Here is an 18,672-nt window from a genome sequence, read left to right as displayed (position 1 = left end):
GCCCCCGATGAAAAGAATGTCATGGAACTTTGTAAGGTGCATTGCACATTTCTCTAAAAGATAGTAATCAATAATACTCTCATAATCATAATAATAGTCCCCATTTATCAGATGCTTTCAGGCATAGAATTTAATTATAAGGAAGGCATTAACCCATCAGAAACTGAGAGATTAGTGACTTGCTAATGTCACCTTATCCATAAATGGCAGAGCTAGAACTTAGAGCCATCTGTCTGTCTCCAAAACCTGTTCTTCGAACCACCGAGGTATAGTTATCCCTGTCTGGATATTGATCACCATTAGAAATAAGGGATGCAGCTACTGGAGTGCTGTTCGAAAGAAATGTAATGGGAGTCACAAATTACAGCTGTGGGTAATTTTAAATCTTCTAGCAGCCACATTAAAAATGTCAAAAGAATCGGGTTAAATTAATTTCAATAATATAGTTTAACCCACGGTGTTCAAAATATTTTATCATGTAATAAATACAAAAATTATTAATGAAATATTTTACATTTTTAAAATAACATGTCTTCACAGTTCAGGTGTGTTTTACACTTACACAGTTCATCTCAGTTTGACTTGGCCACATGTCAGTGCTCAACGGACATATGTGGCTAGAGGGTACCGTACTGAGCAGCACAGCTCTGCCAATGAGAATGCGGGTTAGAGACGCTGAGGTCCTTTGCTTCTAATTTCTAAGAAACTGAAGTCCAATAAAGGAATTTTATCATCATCATCGTCATCCATCGTTTCCCAAAGCATTTAGTAAGCTCCTATGTGCACACTGGTCTGCAGGCGTCCAGTGCCTTCTGCCAGTTTGCAGCTTTGAGGATTCTCCTGTTCATGTTGCAACTTTTTGTGTGTTTTAGGTGACCCAGGTCCTGCCAGCTATGGGAGGAATGGCCGGGATGGTGAGCAAGGCCCTCCAGGGGTGGCAGGAATTCCTGGTGTGCCCGGCCCTCCTGGACCTCCGGGCCCTCCTGGTTTCTGCGAGCCAGCCTCTTGCACCATGCAGGCTGGTCAGCGAGCCTTTAGCAAAGGGCCGGATCAGTGAAAGGCTTAGTGCCTCATGGCTGTCCACATAAACCACGCCTGCAAAGCAGCTTGGAGGAGAAACACCACCCAAAGCTGGGGCAAGAGGTGACAGAGTATTACCGTCAATGTTATAACAGAAGTCTTACTTGATAATGAGATTTAGAATAATGGTGCTATTCAGTAAATCCTCTGTTCTTTCCCTTGGAGCGGAGATAGCAGAGTTATCGGTAAAAAATGTAACAAACCTCCCTTTAAATAAATTTTATAATCCTGTTCCCAGGATCTTGAACTTTAGTGCACTGTACATATGTGATACATTGTGGGCCATTGTGCCAATAAACAAAAACAACTGGTGTACCTCAGTTGCAGTAGCAGTTATTTTCATTTTTATTTAGATGTTCTCAGATTATTGTTCAGCTATTTAGAGGACTGCAAACTAGTTATGAAGAAGCCTCACTATAGCCAATAGTATTGTTGCTTAAAATACCCACTAATGTGCTCTCTTGAGAGGCAAGAAAACGCTGTACGTACCTTATGGAATGAGACTTCACAGCACACGCTGCTTTTCATGGTCAGCCTGAATTTTTGTTCAACTGTACTGTATCCAAAACCTATTAACATTTTGAGCTCTTCTATGAGAAAACAAAAAAGGAATTTAAATACCCTGCCATTCGTAAGATTTATTGATGAGATTATTTATTTTTAAAGGTTGAGGTAACATCTCTGGTTGTACCAAAGAAGAAATAAATATGGTTTCTTAATCTTTTGCATGTTTTCTTGTAAATGATTATGTTCAATAAAAAGAAGTCACTGAACTTATTTAGACACATTAACAATTTTAAATTACTAGTATTTCTACAGGCATATGTTTATATTAGTGCCTTTTTCTATAGAGAAATTAAAAATCCCTTACTCTTCTCCTGAAGGTTGCCCAGTGAAAGAAATTCATGTGTGTGTGTGTGTGTGTGTGTGTGTGTGTGTGTGTGTGGTGTGATGTGATGTGGGACAGGAGCTTTGTGAACCTTTTTGAAATTCTAACAAAAGCTATGGACCTGAACCCTAGAAAAATGCACAAATGCGTCTGCGCTAACATGTTTGCAGACTATTTCAGAAACTTCATAGACCCCCTATGTCTAGCCTTGCTCTGTTTCTAGGTTAGGAACTGCTGCCTTCATTTCAATGGTTTGTTAGCTCCTTCCTATTCAAAACTTCACTGCTGCAAAAATGAATTCTGTTTCACCATTTTCTTATACATTTCATAAAGGCAGCTCGGCTAAAGTACCGCATTCTTATCAATAAGATAGGTACTGCCTGACCACTCAAGCACTGTATTACTATTTACATAATCACATTGGCTTGCTGTTTTATAAACATCTATATAAACTATCAACAATATTTAATATATTCATTTTATATCACAGTGCATATGAGTGGCTGGTCCCAGGGCATGGCAAAAACACAGTCAATGTCTTTAGCTAGTTTATGGAACTCAATTCTCTCAAGTTAAGGGGAAGTGAGCCCTAATTGGGTTTGTGACATCATTTTCTTTCCTTGCGTGTATGTTTTACACAGTTAAAAAATTTAGTCCCAGTTTGTTTGGCCAAATCAATCATCATATAATCTGTATTTGGAATTCTTTCAAACTGCTTATGGCATCTACTGCTGCACTTCTAGCATGGATTATGCTTAAGGAGAATCATTCCAACTTGGCTCCATAAATCAGTGCCATTTTCACACAGTGAGATGGATATAGAGTAGATAATTTTTGGAAATAGAGATATCTGTTTGAACTAGTTAAAGTGATCTTTATATGAATGGCAAACCTTTTCAGGTACCGTGACACATAATCAAATAAATGCAAAGGAATTGTCTTGTATTTTCACAAAGGTGGTTTTATTTTAACTGGAGTGACATAATCAAATACAATAAAGAAATATTAGATAATCAATTAAATGTGTTTCTCAGTTCTACAATATAGTATTCATAAGAAAATTAAAAAAAATAAAATTTCAAAGAACAGCTCATTCAAATGTTTTACAAACTTGATATATAAAAGGCTGTACAATGAACTCCATAGATACTATAATCGATACTGGAAATTACTTATAAATAGATTATGTAAAACTAGCAAAATCAAAATGATGGGAACAATCCATTATAAATTCAGTTAAGTGAAATAGTTTACAGAAGCAGTAAATACTTGACTGAGACATTGCAAAGAAAAGCATCCAGCAAATCCTCTCCATGAAAGAGAGTTGATAAATGTTGAATTAGACCAAATACCTTTCTCTAGCAAAACAGAAATCTTTAAAACCTGTTGGAGATATTTTTAAAAGTTGGATTAAGTGTCACCTACAGCACTTGCTGAGAGAGAAGTGTCAGCATAATTAAAGTTAGTCAGAAACTGGCATGTTATTCGGGGGCAAATGGTTTCCGATTTATTTCTAGTCAGTGCTTCTGTGGCATTATAATATGCTTTTCATCCCAACTATCTGATAGGTTGGTTAAGAACTATGGAAATGCCTGTCTAAACACATAAATTTACTGGCATGGTTTGGGATGTCTGGTTTCTGTCTAGCAGATAAGTATGAATGAATGAATAGTCCTATCAATTAGTTGATTGATTTAATTATTTATGGACACTTTATATTTCATGCTACCTAAACAAATATTGCTGCTATTAAACATCATTAGTAAAATCTGATTTATTTGTAACCTGAAATAAACTTAATATAAATCCCTACTTTAGAAGATAACCCCTGATTAAATTATTTATTTTTTTTTGGCTATTACAGTGTCTCTGATGTATAATATCTTGGATTTAAAAATAAACCAATTTAGGAGGAAGATCACTCAAGATACATAACATCATACCAAATAATAATAACATATGACTATAAATACACATGTTCAAATACTCTTTAAATGCTTATGGGATAAAAGGGGTCAAATATAAACGATTAACTAGAGGAAGTGTAACATTTGTTAGATTATCAGAAAGAGGATGCTGATTATTTTAGTCTTAACAATATTATTAATAGTCAATAAAAAGGCAATCCATTCTAACTTTCCTCTAAACATGACTTCACATCCTGCTCTTGACTCTAAGTTTGCTTAGAATAATGAGAGAGAGAGAATAAATGAGGGAAATGCGCTTCAAGAAAGTAACTTCCTTTTCGAGATATATTTGAATTTGTCTTTGTCCTCCACGTTGAAAATTTGTGCGTGAAAAGACTTAAGAATATTCCTTAGAGAGCACCTGGTTAATTTGATATATCAAAAGGGGATCTCAAGATGAGAATAGTTAAGAAGTATGTAAATCATTTCCTCGTCTATGTAAATATATAAATCCACTGGCATGCTTTGATGTAATTAATTCCTGTTAAGGAAACATGGTATGTATTTAGCTTCTTATTTCCTATTGCCTTATCACTAATGATTAAGAGTTTATATTTATGAGAAAGTTAATTGTGATATTACTTATCTTGCTCAGGCCCCTCTACACCAATGAGTCTTAAATGATTTTAGTGCGGACATCACTTTGTGGGACCAAAGTTGCAAAGGATGGCCTGTTCTCGGACTTTGGTTTCTGCTAATAATTTTCATCTGAAATCATTAGATCAGGCTTTTTATGAGCTGCCAGGGAGATGGATTATAAAATTAATTAATATGACCTAAATATTGACTTGTGTGACAAGCTTATTGGTTCCTTGCCACCTGTGTGGCTCATGCTTGGCATGTGAGTGCTTTTGGAGCATCCTGTCATTGAGATCTAACAAAATGGAACTGAAGTGTGGTGCTTTGGCCACAAGAGGTGGTGAAGAATTGACATAGTGTTAATAACTACACCTCAGAATTCCTTGATTTAGGGTTAAATTCTTTATTGCTGAGATAAGTGACAAGCTTATTATGCATCATGAATATATAGGAATAAAGACCTCAAAGCACTATAACCACATGAGATTTAGAATAAAATTAGTGCCATTCCATTTAACATGAGTATTTTGAATTGTCTTAAATAGTTTGATGAGGTAAGACAGAGAACAAACAAAATGAGAAAAAAAAATGCATCCTAGATGTGATTTTAAAAATAAATAGTTATAAAATGTGCGATAAAACAATCCGAACTTAAATATGTAAATATGCTGAAAAATATTTATCCCTAAAATATACTTTAAATAATACAGCAAAATAAAAAATTGTAATTACCATCTTTAAACTCATAAGCTTATTATGGTCAAGCAGCACACACCCTTCTGACAAACTTAAATCTTATTGAGCTACCCTCTAAGTGTAGTGAAATTTCCTATTGTACTACTAATATTCACTTTTGACAAACTCATGAAGCAAGTAGCTAACTTGAGTTGTACCATATATCACTCACTATATGATCTGAACATGAAATTTTTTCTATTTAGATTTTCTTACACTTGGCTTTGGTTTTATAAGCCTGCTTTGTCTTTGAGGTAAATTTTTCTGTTTTGGATTTGCTTGTCTCAGTGAGTTTAATCTGTGTTCAGCTGGTTTTTTATTCAACTTAACTAAGCCGACCAGTTACTCTAGCATGATGTTTGAGTTGTAGTTCTAACTACAACATACAATAAAATTGAAGACATCCATGTGTCTTGTTTCCTGAGACTTGTAGTAGTTAAACAAATTTAATGTAATTAATGCTACCTTAACCAGCCAACTAATAAATGAATACAATGCAATGGGCTAAGCCACTTTGAAGTACCTAAGCATAAAAGATACAAATTCAATTATTTTCTGCATCTTCTTCTCTTAGAATTCTATGTAATCTCTGAGAGGAAATACAAAAGGGGGGTGCATTTCTCAACATTCCTCAACACTTGAGTGTTAAGAAAGAACATTGGGAAACACTGTGTAGACATGAAAAAATGTGAAAAATAATTTCATGGAACAAGAGTCATGAACAAATCTGCAAAACTATTATGAAAATTCACTGAAAACACAAGCATATAAGTTAACCTAGAAATTCTCAGTCTCAAGAAATTATTACCAATGTTAGGAAAATTAAAATGGTATTTTTGAAAAATAGTGTTCCTTATCTTACTTTTGTAAATAGTGATATAGTTCTAAAAAAATATAACTATTATACAAATCTAATTGTAAAATTTTAAATACCTTAAATGATAAGATTTCGAAATTGTGTAACTATAAATGGTTAACTTCTTGTATTAAGCTAAATGCTTTGTAGTTGTCTGTCAAAAGAGTATTCTGTCTAAAAGATAGAATGTTTACTTAAGTGTTTTCATGTTAATCACTAAGATATGAGGGTCATGTACAATTAAAGTTACAAATAGTAAATTTTCAAGTTAACTAGGTAGATAACTTTACTAAAGAAATGAAATTGAAAGAGCCAATAAATCGAAGGTTATTGTGACTGCTTCAAAGAGATACTTAAAATGAAAAAAATATATAAATTACCAAAACATAAATTAACGAAAATTATTTACAAAAGTAAAAAACAATAAGTGCAAAGTCAAGGGTCTGATTTAGTTGTCCACTAAACTGTTTCTACCCCTGTATTTTTGCAAGTGTTCAATTCTGATTCACACTGCTTTAAACACCATCTTGTGGACAAAAGGAGGTATATCACAGGTTCTCAACAGGTGAGAAAGACTGCAGAAAAGCTAAATCTTATTTAACTCCTAAAACATATTCATAAAAAATTATTTCATAATTCAAACATCAAATGATGACTTTTACAGACAATATATCTTAAGATAATTACTTAAGCTATATAACATAAATAACTAAAAATTTAAAGTTTCAACAATTTCATAAAATATAGAAATAAATATATGGGATTAAAGTCATTAACTAAATTATGTTTTATCACAAAGTAAAAAAATTTCAAAGGTTAAGACTAGTTGTGTTTCTGTTATGTTTAGGAAAAAATGGTTAATGTCTTCGGTAGGAAAGAACAATGAACAATTCCTTTTTTCTTTAGATTCCAAAGGCCATAAATATTAACTGAAGTCCTATCTTATTCTTTTCACAGAAATGTTTCTACCTGAAAGTGTTAAGTGATGTTGGTATAAAGTGTTTGATTGGAATTAAAACGTACGTAGTGCAAACACTTTAGTAATTATCGTCATCATGACCTATAATTATTTCATATTTAAATACTTATGTTATCTGGAGCCCAAACAGAATTCAGATAATTTGACAACTCTTCCCTGCTGTGGACATTACTGACATCTATGTGAAAGTAAACAGACATTTTGGAATGAAATAAAATGACTCAAGAGTTGGCAACCGCCAAGTTACTTAGGGGAGAATTTCCCGCCCTATTTTGGGATCTTAATTATCCACTTTCTTTTTATCAAAAAATTAAGCAAATGCCAAATCTCTACTTTATTTGGTGTTTACATTGGCTGGATCCAGGCTTTCTTGCTGCTTTGTGTTGTGTATCATATATATAGAGATGAGGCAGGAACAAGTGTTGGAAGGTAAATAAATAATACGGAAAGGTGAGAGAGGATCATTCCATGGGGACACAGCCCCACTTCTCCAGTTATGCCAAAGGCAGATTTAGTCATCTGGGTCAGTTATTAAAAAATGAGCTCGAATCATTGTGACAGCTCTACTTTGTAATACATTTCATATGCCATTATATTCTTCCTTCCACTTAAATCACCTGAATAAATCCAAATTCTTTAAACAGGATTAAACAGCCCAACATTAATGGAATTTAGAAAAAGAAAAATTCCTAAATATTCAATTTGTAAAAAAGGATGCATGGCACATTCTGTGCAATTAAAATGAACAGAAGTCATATAACAAGAAAATGAATCGAGTCTTTTGATGTATATGAAAGGATTAACTCAAAGAAAACAAAGAAAAATACTTTGCCCATTCAGTAAAAAAGTTCATGAAAACATTAAAATGATAAATACTGCTGGATTAGCAAAGAGGAATAAGGATAAACCACCTATTAATATGAAAAAATAAGCTTTGAAAACATAAAATGTTTATAGCCTTATGACAAATTCAAGTAAATTAATAAGTGGCAGATGAGTTGAAAGCTTTCAGAAAATTCAACATATTAAAGTCTGACAAATTACAAGCTCAAGATATACACATAGCACCAAGTTTAAATCTCTGTACATTTTTGGGGGATTAAATGATCATTTTAATAAAAAAATGCATATCTATATTCCAAATTGTATAAGTTTAAAACACAGCACCATTGTAGGTATTGCACAGGAAAGAAAATGAAGAAGAAAATCAATTTAAAGTTAAAAACTCTTGAAATAAATAAAATGACCTCGAAAAATAAAATAAATAACTTGGAATTGAAATATACAGCATAATTCAATAAGAAATAGCCAAAAGGTTGTACGTATGCACAGCCATGTAGACAGTACCTGACCAGCAGTTCATTCATCTATAATGAAATCTAGTTCAACTCATGGGGGCATTTGAACAATGCCTGTCTTAATTTAGGCACACTCCCTACACAACTCTGTTCACAGCTTTTTCCAATTCCAGTGGGCTTGCCTTTCTAAACTCATTTTTCGATTAACAGATAAAAGCAATCATCCTAGCTTGCTTTAGCCAAATTGGAATCTGCACTGTTCCTTGAAGAGGTGTGACCTGATTTCTGTGACAGGTGGGCTGTGGGTGACAAGCTCTCATCTGCAGGACCCACTACTTAGATTTCAGCAACATCCTCATGCCCAGTGTTCCAGAAAATCAGTTATTTCAAGCCCACAGTTTCTCAAAATAATCTATAGCTAGGCAATAAAAATACCGTTTGGCGATCTGGTTGGTGATCACTGCGTTTTCATTCCCTGTTGGAGGACATGGTCTTTTGCAGCACCTGTTGTATTCCCTGCCCTGAGTGTTAACTCTTTGGTCTGAGTGCTAGTTGTGTATTCGGTCCCATGGCTTTCCTTTGCTGCCCTGTACCTCTTGCTGCACCTTTCAAAGAAACATGACTCTCCATAAGAGCTTTCAGGCTTCATTTCATCCATGTGCATCTGCCAACACCATGCATTCATCTTCTAGAGACGGGGGCTTCTTTTCCAGTCACTACAAATCCCGTCCTTTGTTCTGATGGCTGGTTCTTGTTTTAAAGTCTGAGAGTGATGAGGTCAGAAGGATAATGGATACAGGGGCGCAAAGACCTTGCTAGACCATTTAAGCTTCAAAAGTACCAAAGACAGGTTGGTGCCTTCACCTCCAACCACCTCTTAGGGAAAATAGCTTTCTGTTTCCCAAGTGAGAAACTTGGTGAAGGTACCACAGTGTTAGGCTTTCCTTGTGAAACATATCAAGTTGGACTTTGTTCCTTCCGTTTCATGCAATAAATATTCATGCCGGTGGTGATTGCTTTGACTTGAGTTCATTATATAGTATTAACAAAATCATTTCAGTAGTTGGCTATGGTGGGTTTTTGTGCTCTCTGATAAAACAGCCTCCTGTTTTTTTTTTTCCCAAGATATAAGTCATAAAGCAAAACTCTTATTGCCTATCTATTTTTCTGCATAAGTAGGATGGATGTAAGATGGTATAAGAATTCTCCAGCTATGAAAAGTAGTCAGAAAACATTCAGCAGGAGCAATGCACTATATCAAAAAAGTTGACGAAATTTTTATCAATGGCAGTTAATTAAATACCAAGAAAACTTCAAGGTAAGTCTGAAACTTCATGATTCAGAAATCAAAGGCCAAATACAAGTTGATGAGACTACAGAATGTACATTATCATTAGTCTACTAATTCACAAGATATAATTTTCTTTTGAAGAAGAACTAATGATAAGGTTTGTTTACATATTTCATAGAAAACTATGAATAAAAATCAGTAACGGTGAAGCAAAACATATGGAATGAATTTGGGAAAATGTCTAAAAGTGCTGATACTGCAATTACTGTAGGAATAGGATTCAAATTGTTGCTTTTAATGTCTGCTTACACCGAAAAAGAAAAAAGCCACCCACATATCATGAGGGTTTGACAATATTAAGAAAGCTCCAACAGCAAGGAGATATCACCAAAAATCAAGTCTTCCTCAGGTGTGTTTATTTCCCACTTGTCCGCTGTCGGGCATGAGACACAGGATAGAGGCAATCTTCTGGGTTACATCTTCCACTAGGTCCTGGGGGCCCCTGGGGACCTGGGGCACCTGGTGAGCCTGGCGAACCGGGAGCTAATAAAATAAAAGACCCCATCAGAAATCAGATCACATATGGCTCTTTCTCCCTCACTCTAACCAACATGGATTCCTCAACACCTTCTGTAGCGACATATAAAGGCTATAGAAGAGAAGGCAATGGTTCCTGTTTTTAGAAGCTTGTTTGTATGGTGAAGATAAATATCACTATTACCTGATGTCCCAGGAAGACCTGGACTCCCTGGAAGCCCAATTCCAGGTTCCCCTCTTTCTCCCTTCTGTCCTCGGTAGCCTAAGGAAGAAATATATAAAAAGTAAAAGTGTTCTATGGCAACACAGCACAGGGAAGCATCATTTTTTTAAGTCTATGATATTTATGTAACACATTTAACATAAATAGTATATTAACTATCTGTTTCGCATTAACCACACATTAAACTGATCTGTCAAACAGATTAGATGTAATGGGCAATGAGGATCTTAGAAATATGCAAGTATTATAAAAACTTTCAGCTAGTAAAACTCATGACAGTGAGATTCTTAGCACTGAAAATGATACTTAAATAACTCAAATGAATCAATCACACCTTCTTCCATATTGCTACAACAAAGTATGTGAGCCCTCTTCAACAGGAACTCTGAGTGAGGAGTAGGTACAGGTTAATTATAAGTACACTGAGAGAGTTCTGGTTACTACATAGACATGATAATATGATAAAAAGAAGCTGGATCTTAGTCTAAGAATTAAAGAGAGTAAAAGGGACAAGGTCTAATTTTGATAAATAACAGTAAAAGTGTGAATATATGTGAATCCACTCATCTCAGGAGTCAGAGAGGACAAAATCAAGTGTTTGTTAAAATCACTATCTATAACAACATTATATTCTTTCTAAGTAAAGTTAAAACAACAACCCATGTTTTAACATGGTAGTTTGTAACTCTGAAGAATGAGGCACTTCAACAATTCTAGAAAGCGAGAGGAGACTGAAAGACCCTTCTAAACTCACTTCATCAATTTAAGATGCTGGAATCAAAAAACGAGGTCTAAGATCTCTGCACATTTTAAGATAAAATCATTTTTATTCCTGGATCTGCTTGTTGTCACCTGAGGTAGGAAGATACAGAGCAATTCGTGCCTCTGGGGGCCCTTATCCTACCTTTTAAAAAGCATAAAACAATTTTTATCTGTTTTATATACTGGTATCCACTTAAGACTGTTTAAAGGAAAGATTCTTTGGCTTTAAGAGTTTCACAGTGATGGTAAATAGAGTTTTAATATTTGACTTTTTCATATTAAAACAGTAGCTTAAAGATGGCTCCTAGTCCCAAATGAACAGAGCAGTCATGCAGAATCATGCAGACACACAGCAAGGATAGTAGGTAGGAGAAAATAACAGGCCCTCCCCTAGTCACGCCTTTCTATAAATGTGTGCTATTACAGCTGAACATGATAGAAGGCAGGATTTAATGTAGGATGTAAGAGAAATTATTTCTCATTATTGTTGAGAATTAGACATCAGTTTTGCAGTTATCATTCTCAGTCTTGAGTTGACCATACAGCGCACACCTGATTATCCAAATAATATTAGAATGTAATCGCCATACCATTATTTCTTGGCCTTGGAGGTGTGACCTGACTATAAATGTGAAAATAGTGGAAAATAGGGTATACATTCAGGACAAATTTTGAGGTACATAATGGAAATATATCCAATGGGAAATTTTTACACATTTATGTCTGAAAACTGTTACAGATTCTCAGTACAGTCCTAGATCCTAGAGAGAACCGTAGCTTGAACATGTGGCACAATATCCTATGTTGATGCATAGTCAGCTTTAAAATATTACCAGGATTTCTTTTACATACATAACTTCCATTTAACACATGTAAACAATCAGGAAAAATATCTGTACTTAGGGTCATTTGAAAGCAACATTCCAAATCTATTATTTAAACATTTCTACAGTAAAATAACATTTACTACCTGAGGTATATTTGATAGTAGAACCTAGGTTTTACTATTACAGAAAGACTGTAAAATTGATCCTCGAGCTATCCCAGTAGGTGCTTAAAATCATAGGCTTAAAAAATGAGGAAGAAATAAAAATAACTAAAGATACATGAACTTTCCATTAACAAGAGAGTTAACAAGACTATAACACAATTCCAAATGAAGACCATATCTGCTCAATCCTACATATTTAAATTTAGTTCTCAAATTTTAACATAATGAAAAAATACATTATTCCACGTGGATTTAAGTACAAAACAAGGACAAATAGTTTGTATATTTGTATAGTGGGATAACATTCACACTTCTGTAGAATGTAATAATTTATTTGCACAAATCTCTCAGCTCATTGGATTTATAACAACCTCCTATTACTAATAGATAAAGTTGTTGAACTGCACAAGCCCATAAGTGCTTTCTACTCTCAAATTTTCTAAGGCGGCTCCAAACTCATTCTTCATGAAGGCTGTCATAAAGCTACAGGGTCTGCTTTTATAATTACTTCACAACAAAACTTCAGATAGGAATGCTGATAAAGTCAGTAACAGCTTTGCTACTTCCTAGAATTATGCCTCACTAGAAACTTGGAAGAGACTGAAAGCCTGGTCTATCTGCAAGTGGACATGTATCTTCATGGGTTATAAATATGCAGGGTGACAGTTTGATATCACTGTAGCTTATGCAGGAAAAGAGAAATCAAACAAAAGCAGTGTCCTAATCTGAAGCATCTAGTAAGTCACTGAAGAAATTTGGTGCTTGCTGTAGTTTTTCAGGTAGTAGACTGTACTTATTTCTAGTACAGAGATTTCCATTTCAACTCTAGGGATTTACTTCCAGCATTGCAAATCTGTGCATCCATAAGCATACTGGACAAATGAGGCCAGTAAAGGAGTGTTACTTGCATTTTTGGAGAAACAATTCTTCATGTAGATGCCTCCTGCAAGCCTCACAAGTTGTTTGGGCTCCCTGCTCGCCTACTTCTCAGTCATAGCCCCCTTCACTCATTCACACACACACACACACACACACACACACACACACACACCCTTCCCATTTCCTAAGCCCCTTACTGCTAATAAAGTTGAAAGGTCAAATCTATATCAGTCACATGAACTACCTTATGGGCTACTGGCTTACAAATAATGGGGTTCCTTTATTATAAATCAATAACAACTCAACTTAAGAAGTTCAAAAATAGTATTTTGAAAGTATCCTTTCAAAATTGATGAGGGCACATGGAATGGCTGGATCTGTGTTCTCCTATCTCCACATCAACTCAGTGTGTGGGATTCTTTCTGAATGGACAGGGCTTTCAAGTGTGGCATCTGTTCTTTAGGATTTTCACAGAGGTGGAGAACCAATTGTTTGCGAAAAGTTTAAATAAAGTTCTTTCTCATAAAACTCACCCAAGAGGCAAAGTCTTACTAGGAAAATTTGCCTCTCTTGCTTATATATGGGAACCCAGATGGATCATGCTTCTTGGGGCTTCTTTAATTCTAATGTAGCACATTCTTGCTCACCTCCAGCAGCACGAGCAATCAGGCCCTCTACTGTAGACCTGAGGTAGGAACTCATACCAAAGAAAATTCTCAGTGCACAGTGGGAAGGCAATAATCAGAAATTCATGGAATGGTTAAAATATAAAACTGTCTGGAAATGCTTTTGAATTTTAAAAAGATGCCTACTATCGCCTCCTTTGAGAATTTATAAAAAAACAAAACAAAACACAAATGTGATGACCAAACTCATTGGTCTTTATTTTCACTGCAAGATCAGGGTGCTGAAAGAGGGTCCACCAGTTTCCATTATCAGAACCTTGACAGGAGCAGTACCTCTCTTTTTTAACTTTGATCATAGTCTCACATCGATTCTCTCCTTGGTCTCTCTGTTTCCTGCTTCTCAGAATTAGCACAGGAAATTTATGAAACCCCTTAAAATTTTGTTCTTCCCTCAAGATAGTAAGATAATAAAGGACTCATTCTGTAGTGCAATTTCAAACCAAATCACTTTATTTCAAATGAAAATGATTTTCTTTCCTGAAAAGCACTTAAAAATTCCTAGAAATTTCAGAGGAACCACCAACAAACAAAATTCGTGAGTGGGCAGAACACACTGCTGCTCAGTGCCCACATTTTGTTTCCCTTTCTGTGCTGTATTTCTCACTTCAACCTTTTCTCAAACTCAGCGATGAAGAGGTCTAATTCAGCCAATAACATCTGAGGTTTCACGGTCACTATGGCAACAGTTTTATATGTGTTTTTTTCTTTCCCTTTCAAGAAAACTTTTAAATCCAGTGGAGTAGAGCTTCTGATCACTTCATATCTATTTACCTATGAGAGAAAAACCCTTCAGTTCCTTGAGAACTCCTGGAGAGGCACCAAAAACAAAACTAGGGCCCCTTGTTTTCCTTTTTACAGTCAAATTTCTCTGTGGCTTTAGAGAGGATTATCAGTATAGTGTGACGGTAGCCAAATATTCCTTAAAAATGAATCCCGTATTTTGCAAGTTTTATTTTTCTGTTGCATTTCTGGCATTCAGCAAATACTGGAAAGGAGATATCACATAAACGTAGAGGAGCCACCTAACTGAGTTACAGTCAAGATACATCTGCTGTCAGAAACCCTCTGGTGAGACCAAAGTTTTGTCAAGTTTACTGACCCTTGGTTTTAAAAAAGTTGAAAATCATTTTGGGGAAGTCTTTCAAATTCAAGAAATGCATTTGAAATCCCTATCAGGAGCAGAAGTAGTCTGTAAGATCTTAGCAGAACAATGACATTGTGGACTTAGCATTGCCTCTGACTGAGAGCCTACCAGAAGGGTCTTCCCTACGTGGAAGGGAGCCTGGAGACTGGTGTTTGTTTAGACAAGTGACTCCCGTTCCAGAACAATTTTCCTTGATATCTTGACTTTCCACTGTTATCCTCTTAGACTGTCGCTGTTTGAAGCATCTGTCCAAGGTTTTTCTCCTACTGGTGTCAACAGTACCTACTCTTCATGTCATTTGAGGCATTGGATATCTTCAGATGGGCTTTCAAGCTCCTCGTTCCAGTCTCATAAACTCTGACTTCAAAACAGACCCAACTAGTGAAAGATGATAATTAACCACCCTCTATACAACAGTGTACACATGGAAGGCTACCCCTGATTCTACACATTTTCTTCCAGCTATTGCCAGACCTATCTCTGAATTAAAGGGAGGTTGACTACACTGTTTAGTTTATGTGAACTAGCATGATTTTAGTGTCATTGTTTTATACTGTGCTGACTAAGCCAGAGGACTTGCCACTCTCAATTCTAAGTTAGGAACCTAACAGACCCTGTAATTGGGGACAGTTGTTGCTCTTTCAGATGAAGGAGACCACGTTGATCACTTTGGGGCACTTCCTACAGAAAATAAGGATTGATGTTGCAGAGAAGCAGCAGGAAGGAAAGTGAACTAGTGAAAGAAAAATACTTCTCTGCATATATGGCATTTTGGACTGTATTACTACGTAATTTTGGTGTTAACTTTTTCTTTTCTCCTTTACATAAGCTTTTGATTATTTCAAGGAGGGCTCTTGAGCTCCTCTATGGTAACACTGGTCTTATCTTTCATGGCATGTACTCATTGGATTTATTATTTCCTTGTCAGAGTTGTGAATCCTCTAAACCAGGGTCTACTTGGCCCCTTTGCTGATTGCTAACGTATTTCTAGAAAATGGCCTTGTCAGATTAATTTAGTCAAGATACATCCAAGATCTTGTCTCCTGTAAAGCTGTTGGGTTTTTGTTGTTGTTGTTGTTTTGCTAATTTAAAATCTTGTTTTAAAAATTTTAAAAACCCTATGAGAAATTCTTTAAAATTCAAAAGTTACCATCTACAAGCTCTATTAGAAGAAGGAATCTAAAATTTCTCACAAATATATTTTGGTCCAAAATCACCATTTATAGTAGTGTCTCTTAAAACTTTTTCTTCAGTTTCTTTAAGATACTAAGATGATTCTTGTTGTCTACTTACATCAATAGGGAGACATGAACAACTCTGAGATTCCCAGATAATAATTATATATAAGCACATAATTTTACTGTTATTATCACATTATCAAAATACATTTAGATTAGCAGATAATTATCAGTCAGTTTTAGATCTGAAGAAGTAATAATTTATTTCAGAATGTCAAATAGTAATGAGATATTCTATATTAAATCATTTTCTATCTATCTATCTATCTATCTATTTATCTATCTATCTATCTATCATCTATCATCTATCTATTGTGTTAACTATGATTAGCATGTTATAAATATGGAGCATTAAAGAACTGGTAAACAAATGTTATACCTGAAGACTTACCTTGGGGTCCAGGGTCTCCTGGTGGCCCAGGTAACCCATCCTTTCCCGGTGGACCAGGTCTCCCATGAGCTTGAGCAGCCAACATCGCTGCTGGTAGCTTGAGCTGGGATAGGAATACAGCCATCCTCTCTTCATTTATGAAAAAAAAAAATAATATACATGTTATGGAAATACTTTTATGTTAAAATTTTCCAAATTTTTTTACATAAAATTCAACAAGAAAAAAAATGTTTCTTAATTTAAGCACATCTAATTTACTCACTAGTCTGATTGCTGAGAGAGCATTTTTGATTGGTTAAATAAAATGGACTGCACAAAGTTGTTGGACTATAGATGCAGACCAGTTATGCTGATCAGAGGATCTGAGAATTTTCAGTGCTTCAGAGATGCAGCCAATCTAATGGACATGAAAATAACCTAGGATCTAATTAACCTTTGGTAGTGACTTGTGAAGAGAATTTAGGTTTATTTTTTTTTTTAAATGGTTTTAACAATAAATTTAAGATACTTTCCAACGATGTTGTGAATGTATGCGTGGTGATTTAAAAATGTTCGTAAATTCTTTGTCAATCCATACAAAATGGAATTCATTCTTGAGTGTGGGCTGGAAATTACTATTCATTTCTTATGAATAGGAAAAAGCAAAATGGACAGTGTACAACTAGGGAGACTAAGTCTTAAAAGGCCTTGTGGCTTCCTGGCTGCTACCTTTCTTACACTGCTCATCCTGGGCAAAGCAAACTGCTAGTTAGTGAGGAGCCTCAGAAAGTCCTGTGGCGAGACCCACATGAGGATGAACTAAATAAACCTACGAACAGCCATGTGAATAAATTTAGAAGTGGATCTTCCAGTCTCAGTCAAGTGTTCAGATGACTTTAGCTGTGGCTGAAATCCTGACTGCAACTTCATTATAGTCCATTATAAATACAATCTATATTGTATTCTTTATTTAAACTTGCTTGGTCTGTTTATGATTTGTGTACTCACATTTAACAAATCTAATATATATACAACTGGATTTAAATATAAAACTGAAGGAAGGCATATCCTTGACATGACAAAAAAAAAATCAACCACATTGTTTCTGTTTTTCCTTTTTACATATTTTCTTCAAAAAACAAATTCAAATGATTTCATTTGTAAAACTAACTTACACACAATTTTTCAAAGATACACTAGCGTGCAATAAGAAATAAATCTTTAATGTGAAAAAATCAGCATAGGTTTGGTGCAGACAAATCTTTCAGAAAATGTTTACTGCTTAAATTAGTGTTTTTTTGCAAGTAAGAGCAAAACAGCAGAAACAATCTAGAAATTATAGCTGTCCGTTAGAAAAAACAAAGGCCAAATCATACAGTCTGCACCCTTTCTCTGGGTGCAGAATGACTGACAGTGATGCTGGGAGACCAACGAGGATCCGAAGAATCATTCCTAAGAGTGATATTAAATCACTAGCCCTCTAGTAAAACTTTCTATTACCTATTAACATCTGCCTGGGACATGTTTAGTTGATGTTAATACATTTGTTTTCAGTAATAATAGATAGAACAAATTTGTAATTAATATATATTTATAATTTTAGAAATTATCACATTAAATGTAGTTATACCTTCATGATATAAAATTATAAGCTGTGTTTTATAAAAACATAAAATTAAATAATTATAGTTTGAAATTTTACATTTTATTTGTTTTGAACTTAAAAGATATATATTTTAGTACAATTTTTCTTAATTTGAGACATCTCTGAGTACCGTTAGTGTCTAAACACAATCATTCACAGTACTAATGTTTGCTCTTTAATGTATGAATTACAGTTACAAGTTATTTTCTTTGGGTGGTTTTTAATGTTTTTAGTAAAACAGAAATTTCTTTTAAATAATTACTTCTAGAGTAAATTGTTTAGTTTTAAGATACACTCAGAAATAGTCATTTAGCGTAAAGGTAACTATAACTACTGCTTCTCAACCCTACTCTAAAGCTCTATTTAAAATAATATTTCTCAGTCTCTATATAAATTGTAAAGACCTGTATTCTTTATTGCTTTTTTTCCTTTGTCAGGGATCTTTTGTTAATGAAATTGTTTTTGGCTATGCTTTCTAATAAGGCATAAAACTGAAGACCAGATAGAAGGAAGCTTGCAGAAA

At 34.7% G+C, this 18,672-nt stretch overlaps 2 protein-coding genes across 6 annotated transcripts in view; one reads left to right on the top strand and one right to left on the bottom strand.

Annotated features, from left to right (window-relative positions):
* The window catches only part of COL9A1 (collagen type IX alpha 1 chain), an 83,648-nt gene extending 82,248 nt beyond the window's left edge, over nucleotides 1-1,400 (top strand). The window contains exon 32 of the mRNA XM_036219137.1: nucleotides 873-1,400. Within this exon, the coding sequence (XP_036075030.1) occupies nucleotides 873-1,057 (185 nt within the window). The 3' untranslated portion in view covers nucleotides 1,058-1,400. The remainder of the gene's footprint in view (nucleotides 1-872) is intronic.
* Nucleotides 1,401-3,099: 1,699 nt separating this feature from the next.
* Nucleotides 3,100-18,672, bottom strand: part of COL19A1 (collagen type XIX alpha 1 chain) — a 296,141-nt gene continuing 280,568 nt past the window's right edge. For all 5 annotated transcript variants that reach the window (XM_016157628.2, XM_036219122.1, XM_036219115.1 and 2 more), the window contains 3 exons: nucleotides 16,526-16,654; nucleotides 10,396-10,473; nucleotides 3,100-10,217 (listed from right to left, as the gene is read on the bottom strand). In XM_016157628.2, coding sequence (XP_016013114.2) covers nucleotides 10,090-10,217; nucleotides 10,396-10,473; nucleotides 16,526-16,654 — 335 coding nt within the window. In that variant the 3' untranslated portion in view covers nucleotides 3,100-10,089. The remainder of the gene's footprint in view (nucleotides 10,218-10,395; nucleotides 10,474-16,525; nucleotides 16,655-18,672) is intronic.

This window comes from Rousettus aegyptiacus, unplaced genomic scaffold (assembly GCF_014176215.1).
Source record: "Rousettus aegyptiacus isolate mRouAeg1 unplaced genomic scaffold, mRouAeg1.p scaffold_m13_p_1, whole genome shotgun sequence".
Classification (NCBI taxonomy): domain Eukaryota; kingdom Metazoa; phylum Chordata; class Mammalia; order Chiroptera; family Pteropodidae; genus Rousettus; species Rousettus aegyptiacus.
The sequence above is the reverse complement of the archived record's forward strand: the minus strand, read 5'-3'. Positions and strand labels throughout refer to the sequence as shown.